This window comes from Peromyscus leucopus, chromosome X, assembly GCF_004664715.2.
Source record: "Peromyscus leucopus breed LL Stock chromosome X, UCI_PerLeu_2.1, whole genome shotgun sequence".
NCBI classification, from domain to species: Eukaryota; Metazoa; Chordata; class Mammalia; order Rodentia; family Cricetidae; genus Peromyscus; species Peromyscus leucopus.
The window spans coordinates 35,866,971-35,887,032 of NC_051083.1; the positions used below are offsets into that span (position 1 = coordinate 35,866,971).

The 20,062-nt window shown below is 33.8% G+C and overlaps 1 protein-coding gene across 5 annotated transcripts in view; it reads left to right on the forward strand.

The window, feature by feature from the left end:
* Window positions 1-20,062, forward strand: part of Cnksr2 (connector enhancer of kinase suppressor of Ras 2) — a 241,405-nt gene that overhangs the window by 95,644 nt on the left and 125,699 nt on the right. For all 5 annotated transcript variants that reach the window (XM_028873221.2, XM_028873217.2, XM_028873218.2 and 2 more), the window contains exon 6: window positions 18,556-18,675. In XM_028873221.2, the coding sequence (XP_028729054.1) occupies window positions 18,556-18,675 (120 nt within the window). The remainder of the gene's footprint in view (window positions 1-18,555; window positions 18,676-20,062) is intronic.

Sequence of the window (20,062 nt, forward strand, 5' to 3'; positions counted from 1 at the left end):
ATTGGAAAGAACTTTTCTTAGTAATTTATGACTTAAAAATATATCAGAACAAGGTATTTTCTTCTACAATGGGAATAATTTATTGCTATATTCATTCAGATGAAATATTTCCTAAAAAAATCAAACTTCCTTGCTCTGATCTCATACTCAAGAACCAGACCTCTAAATGACAATTTGTCAGTATTTGTTGAATCCATAAATTTCTTTATATTTTTTACATTTATTTATTTTGTTGATGATGAGGTAGCTATGAATACATGCCACATTATTCATGAAAAAAATCAGAGGATAATTTGCAATCTCACTGAGAGTTTGCTGATATTTTAATATGAGAAGTGAGATATGGTTATATTATACTCTCAAAATGAGTAGTTATCTGTTGTTAGTGAACACATTGCTTTTTTACTTTTTGTAAATCTTTCTAATGAATTCTCACCTATGTTAAAATACCTTTTTCACTTCTGCTGGGAGAACATGGCACTTCTGCAGTAATTATGTGGTTGTTCGTGAAGATCCATGTGCCTTGACATTTTTATTCTTTCTGTTTATAATTATTTGAATAATCACAAAAATGTTATATTTCAGGAGTGAGACATATATAAAATATCTTGCCTAAATATATGGGGGAAAGATGAACTCAGAATGGCAGCAATGCTGAGTTAATGCTCTTCCCCTCATTCTGTAGCAGTGATGACCTTTGTCATTTCTTTATCCACCATAAACAACTGATCTACTCTTTTCTCTGTTAGTCTAGGAAGAAAAAAATAACTGTCTCTAACACTTCTTAGGTACTACTATCCAGAGGTTCTGGAGAACAGAAAGGAAATATTTATTTAATATTTATTGTTATTTAAATAAAAATAATGATTTAAATATATATATTTATACACACACACACACACACACACACACACACACACACACACATACACACACACATATTCCAAGCAGTAGTTTAAATTCTGGAAGCATGTTACAGGTTTAGTAGTTATCTTGAAGTTCATTCAAAATATAAAACTTTTGTATGCACATATACATGTAACACACACACACACACACACACACACACACACACACACACACACACACACACGGAGTTCAGAGGATACTCATGGGAGTCAGTTCTCTCCTGTAATGTGTGTTCCAAAGTTCAAATGCAGGTCATCAGGCTTGGCAGCAAATGCCTTTTCCCCACTGAGCCATCTCACCAGCTCCAAAAACTAAGGTTTTTGACCACACATGTGAAGCCACCAATACTGTAAGTGGAAAATTCCATCCCTGACTTCATATGATGGGGCTCATTGAAATCCAGGCTCACAACACAACTAATCTAAGATCACCAAGGAAAAGATGACTCTCTCAGACCTCAACAAAAGTTCTGATATATCTTTTTTGTGTATCTAATGCAAGAATACCTGTAAAGGATAATGAAATGGCATGTGCGAGGGCCAGCTGCAGGTTCTGCATAAGACCTGTGTGCATTAAATACCACATCGTTTATTTCTTTATTAATTTTGTTTATTCCTTCTGTACCATAAAGATATCGCTCCAATATTACCCCCAAAATGTCTGTAGATAATCTGTGTCCCAGTGAAAAAAGATAAAGATATATTGATCTGTAATACAGAAAGTAAACTGTTGAAGAAATTGGACAGCAGTGTAAGTATGAAACTTCTCACAGAAGAATTTGGTATCTGAATAATTACTATGTATGACATAAAGAAACAAAAGAATGAACTGGTGAAGGACTGTGCTTAAATACAGAACAGAATACCACAGAAATTGAAAACTGGAAATCTCAGTTCCATATTTAAATAGTGAACCCACTACATTGTAGCACCTTCCACTTAATGTGCTGATTGAGATGAAACAAGGACAGATCTGCCTCAATGAATTGAAACTTAAATGGGACTGTGAGTATTTCCTAAGCTAGTTGCAAAAGTTTAAAGCAAGACTCAGCATGAACATTGAAAAGATGTGTTGTGCTTAGGATCAAATGAAAATATTCATTGGAGTAGATACCAAAGGTTATATCATCATTGATATTCTAGTTGTTCATTCATTGGTGGCAGTTTAATTGTCAAAATTGTTGTGAATCAAGATGATAATGAATATTGTTACAACGAAGATGACTTTTTTTTTCAAGACAGGGTTTCTCTGTGTAACAGTCCTAGCTGTCCTGGAACTTGCTTTGTAGACCAGGCTGGTCTCAAACTCACAGAGACAGAGATCTGCCTGCCTCTGCCTCCCGAGTGCTGGGATTAAAAGCATGTGCCACCACTGCCCAGCAAAGATGGCATTTTTAATACAGCAGAGAAAGTGCCTATTGTTGACACAGTGAAAACAGATAATGGGCCTATTGGAGGAATAGAGAACTGTTCTTTTTTTTTTTTTATAACAGAACAAGAAATTGCAATAGTTCATAAGATCAAGAAGAGTCTTTTGAGACAAAATCTGTTTTTAATGGAGTAGATGACTCTGGAAGAAACATTAAAGAAAAACATTTAAAAAAGTATCCAGTATCCCTAGGGGACCTACTCCTTGATCCTGTAACTATGCCTAATCCAGTGGCCCTCAACGTGCTAATCACAACCGCATTCAGGCTAAGTGGCCAGGGGTTGCATATGACTATCAGAAAACACAGATATTTACATTACAGTTCATAACTGTAGCAAGTTAACAGTTATGAAGTGGCACTGGAAATAATTTTATGGTTGGGGGGTCACCACAACATGAGAAACTTTATTAAAGGATCGTCGTTCTTCTTAGCTAAAACAATAAGACATCTTTTGCAATAACCTTTAATCATGTCACATCATAGGTAAAGACCAAAAGTCTATATTTGGTTATTGCTGCTACTGGATAAAAGCTGATATATAGGTTTTTTTTTTTTTTTTTTTTTTTTTTTTTTTTTTTTTGGTTTTTCGAGACAGGGTTTCTCTGTGTAGCTTTGCGCCTTTCCTGGAACTCGCTTTGAAGACCAGGCTGGCCTCGAACTCACAGAGATCCACCTGCCTCTACCTCCCGAGTACTGGGATTAAAGGCGTGCGCCACCACCGCCCGGCTATATAGGTATTTTGATGATGCTAATTGTGTCAGTGAACATCTGTTCTTAGTGTGTCAATGGTATATCTTCCTTTTACTATTGTACTTATGTGATTAACTACAGGACAGTGGCTGCTTTCTGTTATCACATACGTTTAGAGTAAGCAATGATTGTCCTTGTTGCTAAAATATTGACACCATTATTTTCTAATGGTTTGGTGTATATAACTTTTTTGCAGAAAGAGTATCTGAAATAAAATAAAATTGCCGGGGGCTGGAGAGACGACTCAGGTGTTAAAAGCACTGGTTGTTCTTCCAGAGGTCCCGAGTTCAATTCCCAGCAACCATGCAGGCAGAACACTGTATACATAATAAATAAATAAATCTTAAAAAAATAAAAAAAATTTGCCATGTAAGGTATATATAAGACACACATGAACTTGGTGTCTACACTTGAATCACATTCCCAAGTTGTTCCATCATATATGTGCAAATTTTCCACAACAAAAAAATCCATAATCCAAAACACATTCTGATCCAAAGCATTCTTTATAAGATATACCAAACCCATATTTCATTTAATCATAATTTTCTAATAAGTGAAACTGTGGGTTGCAGATACTAAAACATTTTGAGTGCTGAATTGGAACAAATCTGATATCAAAGGTCCATGTTCTTTTTGGATCTGGTAGTTACTGTCAATTCTCATTCCCTGAGACCTTGTCAATTGTATTGTCCTCTTTCCTGTGGAACTCGGGGCTACTAATTAGCTGTACATGTTGTTTTAGTTATTAAGGAAAACAAGAAGACCTTTTATGTCCTATATTTTTATTTCCTTGGAGTTACTATTTCTTTGGCAGTGAATTTTCTGCAGCAATGGCGGTTCCTCCTGAACTGTTGAATTTTCTTAATTAAACTTTGACCTGCTTTTATGGGTTCTTCATGTGTTTACTTCCTGGCTTTTATTGAGGTCAGTGTGTGTGTTGTGATTTTCTCTTTGTGCAGTTTTTCCAGAATAATCTCTTATTGTATCAAAACACTTGTATTTAATTTCCCCTATGTATTGCTTGTTAGAAACATAAAATTGAAGTAGTTAATAGTTGTACCTATTTTAGATATTAGCTTCATTTTAGGTTCTCATCTCTAGGCATGATTTCTCTTTGCTTTTCATTTTTTGCTTAATGTAAATATGGTATATTTTTTTCACATCTGTTGATGTAATTTAATTAAGGTGAAGAATAGTTCCAGTAGGGAACTAGTATGTTTACAAAGCAATTAAATACAAAATAGCAATTGATACTGGGCTATGAAAATAAGAAATTTTATTTCTGAAAAAAGTTCAGATGCTACCCTGTGACAGGATAACATAAATGAACTTACTTTTAGTAAGTTTTCATACAGTATATTCTTGATCATGCTTTTCACCTCCCCCTACTCCTCCCAGATCCTCCCCACCCCCCACCCAAACAGATATTAGTTTAAAGGTAAAGGAATATTGTGAGATTTCTCTTCTACAAAATGCCCTATCTAATTTTGATTAGTTTTGTTAAGGAAATAAGTTATTTCATAATATAAACCAATGTTTGAAATTTTATTTAAATTTAAAATAAATAATAATCATTTCTATGTTAAATTAACTTTATTTCTTATATAAATCTCTAATGATGAACTTAGATTGTTGGTAAATTGAACTTATACTAGTAGTAAATTCTATTCACTTCTCTTTTTCTCATACCAGATTCTGAGGTACTTGCTATTACAAATGAGTGACTAAATAATAAATAAACCTTTGAAACTTTCAAAATAAATGCAGTATGTTTTCTTAGGAAAGTTCTACACCTTATCTAGTTAGAAGTTTAACATTCTGTCTGGTGATGCTGGAGACACTGATAGCATCAGCCAGTCAGTTAAGCTCAGAATACAATTCTATGCCATGTTATCATTCCACTTCCCATCTATCTTCTACTCAACTGATGTTAAATAACAAAACTCTTGAAAATTTTTATGATGCTTTAAGAAGAAAAAATTCATAGGTCTCTGAATGGCAATCCAGATTTTATCTGATAAGATGGAAACCAAGATTTGCAAAAATAGAGCCAAACATGGTGGCTTACACCTTTAATCCTAGCACTTGGAAGGCAGAAGCACCCAAAAGTCTGTGAATTCATGCCTAGCCTCATCTGCATAGTGATTTCCCAAACACACCAGATGTGAGACCCTCCCTTTAAAAATATGTAAGTGGCAAAAGCAAAGTTCAAATGGTAAATATAGTATAACAATTGTTTGAATATATTTATAATTAAGAAAGTGAGTTGAAGATGTTTATAGTAGACTAGATTTTCTTTTCTCTGGAAGGGATGGGAGGCAGTTGTCAAGAGGAAGGAAATGATCATGTTTGGAAAACTACAATATCTTAGGAATTCCATAAGGAAATACAGGTATCATTGCACTCTTCAACACACCTAGGAAAACTTAGAGAGTTAAGGAAAGTTGTGAGGTGTCTATTCTTAAATTAGTTCAGTATATAAGGATTAGTTTAAAAAAAACAGAAAGAGAAAAGGAAATATGATTGAATACACTACAATATTAAACTAATCCTGCCTCATGAAGTAGGTGTATTAAGCCTGTTTTATGTCCATAGTAAGAGTCAAAAATGCTACCTACTTAAAAAATAGCATATTATAAAGAAGATAGGTACACTGTAAACAGAGACCAAGTGAGCTAAGAAAATGGTTATATTAGGAGTAACAAAACAGAAATAGAAGTAAGACCACGTAAAATCACTAAAATGAAAATCGGATATCAAGAAAATTTGAGAGTGAGACACCAAGTGGACTTTAACAGCACAGTAATAAGATATTTACATATTCAGAAAATGGCAACTATGAGAGAAGGGTTTTAGAGGATAGGTTTTAGTTAACTCATCAACAACTCTTTCTAAGAAAGGAAGCAATAATAAATGCTATAATAGAATAATTTTGGACAAGAAAGTTGGATATTCACCAAAGTTAGAAAATGTGTTAGAAGGATAATTATTTCAAGATATTATCATATAAATATTTCATAATCATAATGGGAAAACGTTACTATATTATTCATTTAACCAGAGGGACTAGAGGAAATGAAGTTCAGTTTGGTGGTGCATGTTGAGAAATTGAGGCAGGAGGATCATGAGCCTCAAATGAGAGGGAGAAAATGAGAGAAAGAGAGAATATGAATATGAATAAATGTATTTCCAGAAGACAGTGGATGAAAAACTGCAAATATTTTAAAGAAAAACAAAGCCAAAGCTCATGTGCAAAGACAATTTTTTTTTAAAAAAAAACATATTTTTAGATTAACAAGGTTACTAAAGTACTTTCCTGATACATGTGTTAGAATAAGATTATTAAATAAGTGAAACCAAATAATCCAAATTCCTGAATAAGAAAGTACTTGATGACAAAGAATACATGTTAAACACAGATGAAGTGATTGATTAAGAACAGAAAAGTGCATAGAAGTGCTAATTATTTTTCAATGGTTAAAATTTTGATCTGACTATCAAAAGATAATGTGCATATCCTAATTTTTATGTATTTTTAAAGAGACAATCTCCACATTGCTCATTAAATTATAATAATTTAATAGAGTACCACTACTAGTACTCATCAGAGGCAGTTATTCTCAAATATCAAGAAATTTTTATAAACCATTAATAAAATGTGTTTTCTATCTATTCATACACATACTTTTAAACATACTCATGTGCTGATGGGAACCTTCATGAAAATAGAATGGGCTTAATTTATTGCTATACATGTATAGGACCAAATCCTTTTAGGAAAGCAAGTTTGACATACTTTCAAGTCTCAGAAACATTAATTCTAATATTTACATGGTATTTTGCAATTTGCTTCTGCCATTACTTTGAGTGTGATATACACACTAATTCATTTTGGTATTCAGGAAAAAATTTACTGTCATCTCTTATGGATGAATAAATTTAAACATAGAATGCTTATGCTAAGTTTCACGAAATGACAGAAATGATTTATGATTGACTGAGAAGTCAATATACCCTCTACTCCCAAGATTCAGGGAAAATCATTGAAAAGAGGGTGGAAATATTGTAAGAGCCAGTGGACTAGGATGCCTGCTGCTAGATAGTGTCTTCTAGACATGACAGGGAAGGCGCACCTATGAAATCTCAGTAGTATGGTGCCTTATCAGACCTGCATAATGGTAGCATCAGTTGACATACCAATGTGGATGGAGGAAATTTTACTAGATTCCACCCCTAGATGATGATCCACAGGCAGGCAGTAGCTGCTAAGAGAAGAATCAGTTTTCTCCAGGGACAAGCTCCCTGAAAGTTTATCCAATAACTTTAAGTTTATCCCTAAACATAAATGCAATTCTAAATGTACCTAGTAGGTTAGGTGAGGGCACACAAGGAATTGGGTAGGTGGGGGAGAGGTGGAAATGTTATAAATACAGTACGCATGTATGAAACTCTCAAATAAAATAAAAATCCATATTCCTATACTTTCCTGGCAATAGAATCTGGAATACAATAACATTTTCTATAGTTAATATTCAGAGAAGCATAATATATAATAATGAAAAATAAGAAATAGAGAATATTACAGTCAACTATGGTACAGTTATAGTATATAATATTTACTATTCACAATTACTGTCTGAAATTGTTCAGGAATATATAATTTATGACTAAATTATATGACGATCCCAAAATATTTATTGACCAGTGTTAAAGGAAAGATTCTAAATTGTAATGCTAAGGAAATCATAAGCATAGAGTAAATCATTACTATTAATTTTTTTTTTTTTTTTTTTTTTTTTGGTTTTTCGAGACAGGGTTTCTCTGTGTAGCTTTGCGCCTTTCCTAGAACTCACTTGGTAGCCCAGGCTGGCCTTGAACTCACACAGATCCGCCTGCCTCTGCCTCCCGAGTGCTGGGATTAAAGGCGTGCGCCACCACTGCCCGGCTTGCTATTAAAATTTTTAAAGTGAATATTCTAGAATAGTAGTATTATATTTACTTTATTTTTAAATAAATAAAAATATATTTACAAATATATTTATATATTTGGAAAGATGAGTGCTGAAATTTTAGCTTCAAGTAATTCCCTGTTTTCAATTAGTTTACAGTATGCTTATAATAAAAATAAGGAAATTATATATTTTTTTCTACTGTATCCATACTTCTTATGGTATTTAAGGCTTAATTTCATATTCATATGGGTAAAATAGTCAAAACGGGCTTGAATAAGGCTTAGGGACGATTTTGATGTTTCATATTTCTCATCTTTAAAATCAGAGTAATTATGAAAAAGTATTATGGAAGGGGAATGTGCTTGTAATGTTGAACAGGGATATGTATTAATGTAAAATATGACAAAGAAAAAAGGATACTGAACAACTTGGGCTTTTGGGGGTGCCATTAGATCCACTTGTCAAAAACAGAATGAGATCATGAAGCACATTGCAGATAATTAATGTACTATATACTGGAGTGATCAACATTTTCTTATACCTATAATTAGGAAAATTTCCCCAGTGAGGCCCCTTCTGTATTTCATGTTCCTTGGCATGTTGGGGACTGTCTATTTTGTTTTGCTTGAATCTTTGTTTTATATGATGAAGTGGCATCAGATAATCTGGGAAATTTTTTCAGTTCCATGCTTTTATTCCTCACTCCCACCTTTCACTGGAGTCTTTGCATTTGGAAAAGCTATTTTAGACCCTGGCCTTTCTCAGTCTCACTGTGCTTCTTGCAACCCTACTGTTCTCATTTGTAAGCCTGAAAGACTTCTCAGCTCTGATAACCTCTTGAAAAATCCCAGGCCTTGTGAGTTCATTAAAGTCACACTGCTTAAACCAAAAACTATTCTGAAACCAAATAACATTTTTTACCTTTACCAACAGTGTGATCTTTGTACACAATGGGAAGAATAATGCATACTTTCCTATTTTTAATGCTTTACTATTCAAAACTATGCTCCTTCTTCTCCTCTCCTCTCCCTTTCCCCCTTCACCCTCCTCTGTTCCCTCTCCCTCTCTCTGCCTCCCTCTCTTCTCTTCTCCTTTTTTTTATCTCCTCTCCAAACTTTTTTCTACACTTATTTAACTTTGTAATGAATTTGAGTACTTTCTGCATGTTAGGTATTTGTTTTACTTCATAAACATTTTGTATAATTTTTCACATCTGCAAGTTTATTTTTCTAAAAATCCACCCGATCTGAAGTTCTTGTGCATTCTCTGCTGTCTAGACTGAAGTACACAAGACCAACAGTTGGCTGTAAGAGAGGGGCCTGGCAAAGGAAGTAAAGTGGTCGTTTTAGTCTTTGTCCTCACATTGATATGGCATATTATATAACAGCTTTCCTCTGCTAAATATCCCAAACTTTAAAGATTATTTAAGTACTCTTGTAGCTGCGTGCCCCATAATGTACTGAAAGTGATCACATCAATCTTTAGAGCTTTCTTGAATTGAGTAAAATGCTAATGACTTTCAAATTCATATAATTCTTTATATTGATCTTCATAAGTTCTCTGATCTGTGAAAAAGCAGCTTTTATCAATTTTAACCCGGAATCTTCTCTTAAAGCTGCTATCTTGGTCCAAATGTAAATTGAATTTTTGCATGCTTGAAATTTCATTGTGACTATCACATTTAGACATATAAATTCTAGTTATTATTCTCATTAATATGATTTTTAATATTGAGTTTTATAGATGAAAAGTATTAGGATGCTGCTTGACATATATTACAGTTAATGTAATCCTGCTAACTTGCCCCAATTCACCCCTTGTAATCAGCCTAAAGATATATGGTGACACTATTACTAAGCCAGAAATTGGTTTCTGGAGTATTGTATTGTATTTTGACACTTTGCTTATTAGTAACATTAGAAACTATTTTAACTATAAATCAATCTCTGTGGGCTGAAGAGATGGCTGAACATAAAGAGCACTTGCTACTCTTACAGAGGAGCTAGGATCGGTTCCCAGCACCTACATTGTAGTTTCCAATCATCTGTAACCCTAGTTACAGGGGATTCAATACCCTCTTCTGGCCTTCTCAGGCACCAAGCACATTCATGTTGCGCAGACATTCATACAAACAAAACACTCATATACATAAAATAAAAAAAAAACTTTTTAAAAATTAACTCCTTTATAACTGTTACCCATGCCAAAAGGACAAAAGAGAAATACAAGTATAATATGATAAAAGTGGAAAACATTTGCATTTCCAAGGACAAAAGGAGAAACTTGTATTCTTTTTTTTTTTTTTTTTTTTTTTGGTTTTTCGAGACAGGGTTTTTCTGCGTAGCTTTGCGCCTTTCCTGGAGCTCACTTGTTAGCCCAGGCTAACCTCGAACTCACAGAGATCTGCCTGGCTCTGCCTCCCGAGTGCTGGGATTAAAGGCGTGCGCCACCACCGCCCGGCTGAAACTTGTATTCTTAAAAAAATACAACCTACATAAAGGGGATAACCTAGTATTACTGTTTCTTTTTATGATGTTTATAGACAGTGTATGAGACAGTATATTTATGTAAGTGTTCTTGGTGATGTTATATTTGCTGAACGTATTATACATCACAGAATGTTTTAATATTTAGACTGACTCTGAGGGTATAATCATTGTCTACATAAAGTATTTGTTTATATTGAGTAGTAACATAATGCAGTCGAAAGGGCACTGATGAGAGGTTAAAAAAATGGTGTCCTGACTCTAGTTTGACACTATGTGTGAAGAAGCTTAAATTAGCCTTTCTAATTAACTTAAGGGATTGGACTAGCTGTAATTTCTTAGGTCTAAATGCCAGATCTATTTTATGATAAACTCACAAAATCATGCGAATGCAAGTGGACACGTAAAGTGATAAGTTTGAGGATAATATTTATCTGGTACCATTCTGTATGTGATCAAAGACACTGGATTTTTAAAAGTACAGCCAAGTTGCTGTAAAATCAGTTTTCAAGATAATTGAATCAGTATAGAAACAAAAAATTCACAGTAACTTAAACAAGGGAAGTTTGGTACAAATAATTATTAAACTATATTGAGAATTCTGTTATGATATAAAGGGAATCCTAAACCATTCCTGAACCCTAAGAGAAATGAATACCCAGGAAGATACCATATGCAAGCAGAGCACTTGCCCCCAGGGCTTAGAAGGTGTGATTGTAGCCCCATAGGTTTGCCTAGATCAGAGCTAACCCACAAATAACAGAACAGGCGATACAACTTTTCACAGTGTAGGCAAATGAAGATGGTGGAAGATCTTATAGCAGAATTTTGGTTGCTGCTATAGTAAGAGTTCAAGAGAACCATATTACAAAAGCCTCAGGATGACAGACTCTGAACCCAAACAGAGCTGCAGAGTTGCTGAGAGATAGGCATAAATGGTCTAGATATGTGGTTAGAGCAGAACATTATCTGGAGTCCTCAAAAAAATGAGCATCATTTATAGACCCTAAATTGGAAACAAGAAAATTTAATGTATAGCCCATGAGAACCGGGAAGAGAAGGCTTCTTTCCCCCTACAGTGTCCCTGCAGTGCCCTCTACTGACAAAAAATATAACATTGTGCCCAATGTAAAGGAGGAAATGCCCATCCATTACCCATAGAAAAGGCACTGAAGAGTAAATTTGGAGCTGACAATTAATTAATTCCTAACTGTCACAGTATGGGTAGTACTTATGTCCGCAAAACCATACAGGCCACCTTCAAACTTCTTGAGTGTATGTGGAAATATTGCTTAGAGGTTTCAGCTGTTTGGTCCCTAATTACCTAAAAGAGTGTGTGTGTGTGTGTGTGTGTGTGTGTGTGTGTGTGTGTGTGTGTGTGTGTTTATGTGTGTGTGCATTATATATTATATATGTATATATACGTATATACATAATGTATATTATAAATGCGTATATGTGTATATGCGTGTATATATATGATATAGTCTCTAAATTACTAAGTTCATCCAGCTCATTCTATTTGAATCTAATTCCCAAGGCACAATTAAGTTACCTTCTTAATAACCTCATTTTGAGTTCACTGATATTCTAACTTGTTGTCATTTTTGAGCCTATGAAGTAGTATACTCTCTATTGTAGTGGTTCTCAACCTTCCTAATGCTGCATCACTTTAATGCAGTTCCTCATGCTGTGCTGACCAACCATAAAATTATTTCGTTGCTGCTTCATAACTGTAATTTTGCTGCTGCTATGAATCATAATATAAATATGTGATATGCGACCCCTGTGAAAGGATCATTCAACCAAAGGGGTCATGACCCACAAGTTGAGAACCACTGCTCTACTGGATATTATCTCTTTGGTGACCCACCACAAACCTACTTGCCACTGCTTTCTGGTCACAAAAAGCAGGTAAATAGATTAGATCTAGTTCTGGTTTCTAGCTTAGACTGGGTCCCCACCCTAATGCAGAGAAGTAAGCACTGTCTTTTTTTTTTTTTTTTGTATTAAAATGTGTATGTGTGACAGAACTTAGACACTTTGGAAGGATTAAGAAATTTGCCCATCTCATGCAGCTAGTGAGTTGTAAGCTGGGATTCAGTCCCAAGTTCTTCATCAGTCTCATATGGCTGCCCTTGTTTGAGAACAAAAATCCAATGCTGTGATTCAGAAAGGAATGCATATTATTTCAGTGACTTTCTGTTCATAATTTTCCATTTGTATCTATGGTGAGTAGGATTCTAAGATGACCACCAAGATCTATGCTCCTAGCACATAATTAGCAATTCTTGAGTGTAGTTGAGATCAGAAGATACAATGAATTCTACTTCCACATGCTCAGGTTTTGTTGTATGACAAAAGTGAAGAGATTTTTTTTTTCAGATATGTTTAAAACCCTCTATCATTTGACTTGGATATCATAGGGAAAAAAAGAAATTATCTTTTTTGAACTTCACCTTTTATAAGCAATTTTTAAATGTCTCAAAGAAGACAAGAGATCTTCTGTTGGCCTTGTAAAAGCCAGATAGCTTATTATAAGGTGTCCTATGAAGTGTTCCATGTAACCAAGACCTGACGACAACACTTGGGAGCTAAGGATAATTGCTGGATGGCAGGAAGAAAGAAAATGGAGACCTTAGTAATATAACCACATGGAAATGAAGTCTGCCAATGATCAAAATGAACATAAAGCAGATTCTCTTTCTTTGTAAGGCTTTCTTTTGGATCTTTAGCCCTGTTGTCATCTGACAGGCGTGCAAAACCATAATCCACAAAGGAAGAACTGAGTCTAGTATCTGGATTCCTAGCTAACAACCTGGGGGATACTGTGTGTTATTTTAAGCCTCTGACCTGCTGCTGATGTGTATCAATCCCAAGTCCATGACAAATTGCAATTTAAACCCAGACCAAACCAAAAAACTTGGAAAGTTTTAAATAAACCAAAAAAGAGAGTGATAATCAAGAAAGAATAATTTTGAAGACATTTCACTTGATCATTTAAATTTAAATGTAGAATACTATATTTCTACCTCTAACTTATTATTTTGTAAGAGCTGGCATGTCATTGGAGGAAGAATACTTTATTGAACATCAAGATTTGTGGGGTTTTGCTTTTACTCTGCCTTTATCTCTGTCAACTTGTACAGTTTGTTTGACTTCTCAGGATCCCCATGTGTCATTTAGGAAGATTGAACAAAAATTTTGCAGTTATATTTATTGAAATTTTGTGACCATGAGGATTTCAACAATTAGAAGTTTTAGTGACAGAGTAGATGCTATCAGTTATTGTCGGGACCTATACATTTTAGTGTAAGAGTTTAGAAGGAAAGATGATTTGAGTGCTATGAGTTTTAAATTAGTATTTTCAATTCACAGGGTCTTAGGGGTTATTGCTTCTTCTATGTTTTCAGAAACTACAAGTGTAACACAGTTAATGTTTTTGATGCTAAGGTTACAACCTAAAATAAATTACTAGAAACACTACTCCAAGCTATGGAATCCATAAGCACTGCAATTGGCATTTAATTCGCATAACATACACTCTGTGATTGTTGATTATATGAATGGCCTTAATGCAGGCATGATTATGGTCATGGCGGGTTCATTTCATGTTGTGGTGCTTTTTTCTCCACTATCCTATTTTAAAACAGAGAAATTAAAAGAGGGTTTGGAGGCCTTAGAAGAATGTGTCTACGTGACTTTTATTTACTTGCACCTATAGTTGATTCCTGAAGATATTTGAAACCGTCCTCTCTAGACATAGATATAATTTTGACATCACAGTGAAACTTATTATTCTGCTACATTAGTTTTCAAGTTAAAATTGCCTTTCAGTTGTCTTTACTCATATAACTAAATTCTTCCTGTGTTGGGAAATATGTATATGAAATAAAAATTTTAAATACAAACTTAAATTTTATTCCTGAACTTTATTCTTTCAGAGTTATCCATAATTGATTATACCTTATATTTTAATGATGTACTATAGGTAGAAGTATAGAATTTCTAGCTCAGGGTCCAATGAGATGGCTGAGTGGATAAAGATGGTTGCCAGAAAGCTTGACAAATTGATCTTTTTCCTTGTTGGAAAAAAACCAACTTCCAGAAGTTGTCTTCTGAAATCCACATGCTTGCCATGGTGTGCACATGTGTGTGTGTTTGTGTGTGTATGCATATACTCACATACTCATTAATAAATGTAATAAAAAGAATTTCTAGTTTTCTAGTTCAATAAAGATCTGTCAAGCACTGAGACACTATATTATATTATATTTATATTTCAAAATAAAATTTACCATTTAGAATTCTCATCATTATTTGAATCAATATATATTTTATACAGATTTCATCCCAAAATGACAGAGATACAGGCAAGATTTATACTCAATTATTCTATATCCAAACCAAATAGTAAAATAAAAGCATACTTCGTTCTCTAAACTGCTATAATTGAAAAATGTTTATATCAGTAATTAGCATTTCCCACAATAAAACTTACTCTTGTCTGTGTAACTGATAATAAGCCAGAGTTATTTAAATTATCTTTGTATTAAATCATATGTGTATGCCATTTGTTGATTTCTTAATTTATTGTGGTTTTGTAATTTTATACCTTTCGTCATTTGTATTCATTTATAGATGTGAAAAGTAGAAGTTGCTTTTGGTAAAGCCTTTTGTTTAACCTAATATACCTGTATTTTTTTGGTTTTGTTTTGTTTTGTTTTTAATGAGGTCAGATGGATTAGAATCCTATTTCCATTTACTTACTCCAATATATTCTGAAGAACACTGAGCAGAACTACAGTTATTTGTATAAACAAAACTATTTCAAGTAGCTTAATCATGCCTGGGTGTGCTCTGCAGTTAACGCAAGACTTTCCCATCTCTTAGCTTTTCACTGTGGTTTGTGTTTAGATCACTCGATACATTTCCATTTAAAAATACAATGGGTAAAACTTCATCTAGTATATTGGATAAGTTCAGAGATAATGAATGTTATAACTTACTATTAATCAAATGAAGCTATTCTGTGGCTTCTCTAAAGTGCTTTAAATCCTAGACTTTTTTACCCCTTAGAATTTTTTATATTAAGATAGACAAGCTGATTCACAAGAACATATTGGGGTGGGAGGGCTATGCCATACTCTAAGATTACAAACCATTAATTATGTTAATTTATATTTGATATTAATATTAAATACCCTGTAGAAAAATAACTTGAAACCACTTATATTTAAATTATTCTTCATCATAACTAGCCCTTTCCACTGTTATTCAGTTATTCTTTGTCACAATCTTAGGTAGCCATAATATTCATTGTCATTGTATATTCCCTTATATTTATTTGAGAGAGTGCTGAATCCTAACCACTGGACCACCAGGGAGCATCAGCCTCTAATTTTATTTTGCACGTATTTTAAGAAGTTCTTACTTTTTGCTTTTGGAAGATATGAAATCTTTTGGAATTAATATTGAAAAAAAGAAAATAAGACCTTTACGAAGTGGTTACCAGTCATCTTCCAGATATAATAAGATTGCCCTTTTTTTTGCTAAAACTGACATAAGCTTTTGAAGAAAGGCATATTCCAAACAATATTTTAAATTGTAAAACACTCATAAATGTTATTTAACTTTATTATACTATGTTTTTAATTGTGTTATCTAACACACATCTAATGCAGACAAAACGATACAAAGGGAAGTTAATTATAAACAAGTTAACAACTAATAATCAAACTAAACACAATAATTAAGAATTCAGATCATTCTGCCAAATCAGCAAACATGACTTGTTTTTTAGCCTAATTCTCACATCTGTTCAGCTGGCTATAATAATACCTATGTCAGGGCATTAGAATGGTAAATGGGAATGAATATAAAGTAGTTTGCATTGTACTAAACATTTGTAGACACTCTATAAATAATTTCTGCTAGCAATAATATTAGGTAATAATTACAATGTATCTCCCTACTCTTACTGTTTTTCTAAAACGCAGTCTTAGGTAATGTTAAATATGATTGAGTTTTAAAATAGTAATATAAACCTGGTGTGGTGGTTCACAACTCTGTTACAAACATTATGGAGGCTGACACAGAAGGATTCATTTTAACTCACAGTTCCTGGTTACATTCCATCATTATGGGGTAAGTCACAGCAGCTAGAGCTTGATGGAGCTGGTAATATTACATCCATAATCAGAAACAGCAATGAATGCATACATGTCATTGCTCAGCTAGTTTTCCCTATTTTCATACAGTCCAGGATCCCCTGCCTATGGAATAGTCCTACCTACAATGGCCATGTCATCCCACTTCAATTAATTAATTAATGTAATGAAGATAATCCCCACTAACATACCTTCAGCCAATATCCTAGGTGATTCTAGATTGTCAAGTTGGCAATTAACCCTAACCATCACTTGTGAGTAGGTGTTTATCAGAGCAAATACTTTCATTGTAGCCAAAGCACTGAGACCTTAATATCAGGAAGAGGGAGAGGAGTAAACTTGCTATTATTGTTATGCAACTAGACTGGCCAGTGTGATTGTTTATTATAAGATGGTCATGGAATTGAGAGTAGTGTGTTAATTAATCTCGTGTGTAAGAACTAAGGACTTTATTGGTTAAAAAAAATAGGTAAGACAAGCAAGTTAGTATTTGTTTATTATCTTTGGATAAGAGCTATATTGGGCTGTTTTAAATATATATTAGCATATTATAGATTATAAACTTTATAAAGCAATCTTCATTGCTTCATTTAATTTTTTATCTGAAGAAAACAGTCTCAATGATATAACTTGCTTACAGACTAAGTCATTGTCAGTGTGGTAATTACATACATCTATCCTCATTTCATGCCCGTATTTTTTTCTCTGGGTATTGGTGTTATGTGACTAATGTCTGTCTTTAGGAGCTGATAACCACAATTAAAGTGCAGTCTTGAAAAACAGATGCCAAAATCATGAGTCCCATTACAGAAGCAAATTTAGCCTGACAGTATCTGTAGCAGAGGGAAGCTGAGCCCAATGAGACAGAGAGAATCATCACCTTCATGGATGCAGTCATCACAGAGCAAGTAAAACCTAGTGGAGATGGAGTATTATACCTTGTTTCCCACAAAATAATAACCCCTTCAGTAAAAACAAAACTGCTTATTTGATCTTATGCTGATTCAGATCACATAAAGATATATTTGCAGTGTTAACACATGAGTGGTAAGTGGGGTACAGGGAAAAGCTAGAGATGACTAGAATGTAAATGCTCCCTGCCTGAGAAGGTTTCAAAATAAGATAAGTTTCTGACTGGTTATTGAAAGGTGAAGATACAGATTCTTGCAAGTTTTGCCTGATGGAAGTAGGAAGTTTATACAAAGGTAAAATTGATCCAGAAAGTCATGAAAAATGCAAGGATTAACCAAACAAGTGGTGCATCTTTAAAGGACCTTGATCATTCTTTGAAAGTTTTCTGGTCATTAAGTAAAAGAATCCAGATTTTAATATTATTTAGAATTTAGTTAAATTTGAATTAAATTAAACCTCAATATCAAGAGGTTCTCTCAGATTATCAAAATTGTTAGGTAATAATTTAGGCTTGATGCATCAAATAATATAAATAATATATAACTATAACTTGGAATAACACCCAGACATACAGTTCATATATCCTTAAATTTAAAAATATAGATACCTTTTGTGTATTATGTGACCTTTTGTATAAGAACTTTTAAAAACTCAAATACCAGTTGATATTCTTTCACTTTGTTTTCCTCTATAAAAAGTTATAATAGGGGCTAGAGAGATGGCTCCATAAAGAAGAGTGTGTTTAGTTTCCAGTTCCCACACTGAGTAGCTCACAGCTGCCTTTAATCCAGCTCTAGAGACATCTGATGCCTGTGAGGGGCCGGCACTAATGTTCACACAGACATGTCATAAAAAAGAAAACACAACTTTTAAAAATGATAATAAATGGTGATTTGTATGTTACTTACAACATATGTTTACCATAACTTCTCTCTTTCTTGCAGTGTAAAACTCTTTCTGGAGTCTGTGACCACATCATATCTCTGTCATCAGATCCTCTGGTTTCACAGTCTGCTCACCTGGAAGTGATTCAGCTGGCAAATATTAAACCAAGTGAAGGACTGGTAAGGGATATCATGTGTACTAAAGCCATCATCCATCAGCACACAGCAGATGATGTGGGCAAAGAGGCAGCCTCCAAATGTGGAAGTCTAGGAATTTCCACAGAGGCTCACCCTCCTTTTTTTTCATTTCCTATGGAGGTCAAGTTGGTAGGAGGGTGTCATAAAAACATTTTTAAAAGACAAACCAATAAAAAGAGAGAGATGTAAATGGGAATTCCTGAATTATTCTATTCAATTGGGCAATCATTGGTTGCATTCTTTCACCAATTAAAATTTAATTCCTTAGCTGAAGGACATTTAAGAGTTTTACAATAAGCACAGTGTTACCTGCCATTCAAGTAGGTATTTTCTGTGTTTGTTTTACTTTGATTTATTCTGGTTTTAATAGATCTTCCCCTTGGGTAAGTAATTTTAAAAGTCACATTTTTGTATGTGAGTCCATGTGTAGTGTATGTGTGTTTGTGTATGTGTAGTTGTGTGTCTGGGCAGGCATGACTATGTATGCACATGTTGGGGCCAGGATTTAACATTGAGTGTCCTCCTCAATTGCTCTCTCCTTTTTTGAGACAAAAGTGTCTTAATAAACCTGAAGCTCACTAGACTGACTAGCTTGCAAGCACCCCAATACCACCTGTCTCTCCCAGTCAAGTTTCACCATGCTTAATATTCTGTGTGGATGCTGGGGATCCGAACTCAGGTCCTTATATTTACTTCTCAAGCACTTTACCCACTGAGCCATCTCCCTAGACATTGCAATGTATATGAATTGCATCCCCTCCATTTTTTACATCTCTTGTTATAAGAATTGAATAAACAACTGGATAGTGCTACCACAAGGCTAACTTTCATGAAATGCATTGATAAATTTTTATTATGTTAATAGTTTTTTCAACTGGTTAAAAATGTCTTAATTATAAATTTAACTCAAGGGAGAGCTTTTTAAATATAACTGTAGAAAGCAAACATATAAAATTGATATTGATGAGGAAGACACAGATATACTAAACAAACTGGCTCAGGTAAGCATTTAACTACAATGTATTTACTAAATGTTAATTTCATCATATGTGCTCTAAACTTTCTCCCGATATATAATGATATTCTGGAAAACAGAAATCTTGGAAACAAGCATATTAGTAACAATATACTTAAGTGGTTTTATCACATAATTATGTATATATATACATACATATATGTATATATATGTATATGTATGTATATATATATATATATCTTTATAGTTATGTTTGTAACTATTTCAGAGAGAAAAGCCTTTATTGACCACCAGTGATTTTAGTTTGAGGCCATTCATGTATTCTATACAGTGACTTTTCTCCTGCTCATTGACAAATTGATTCTGGGTGTCGATAGTTTCTAGTATTTTTGT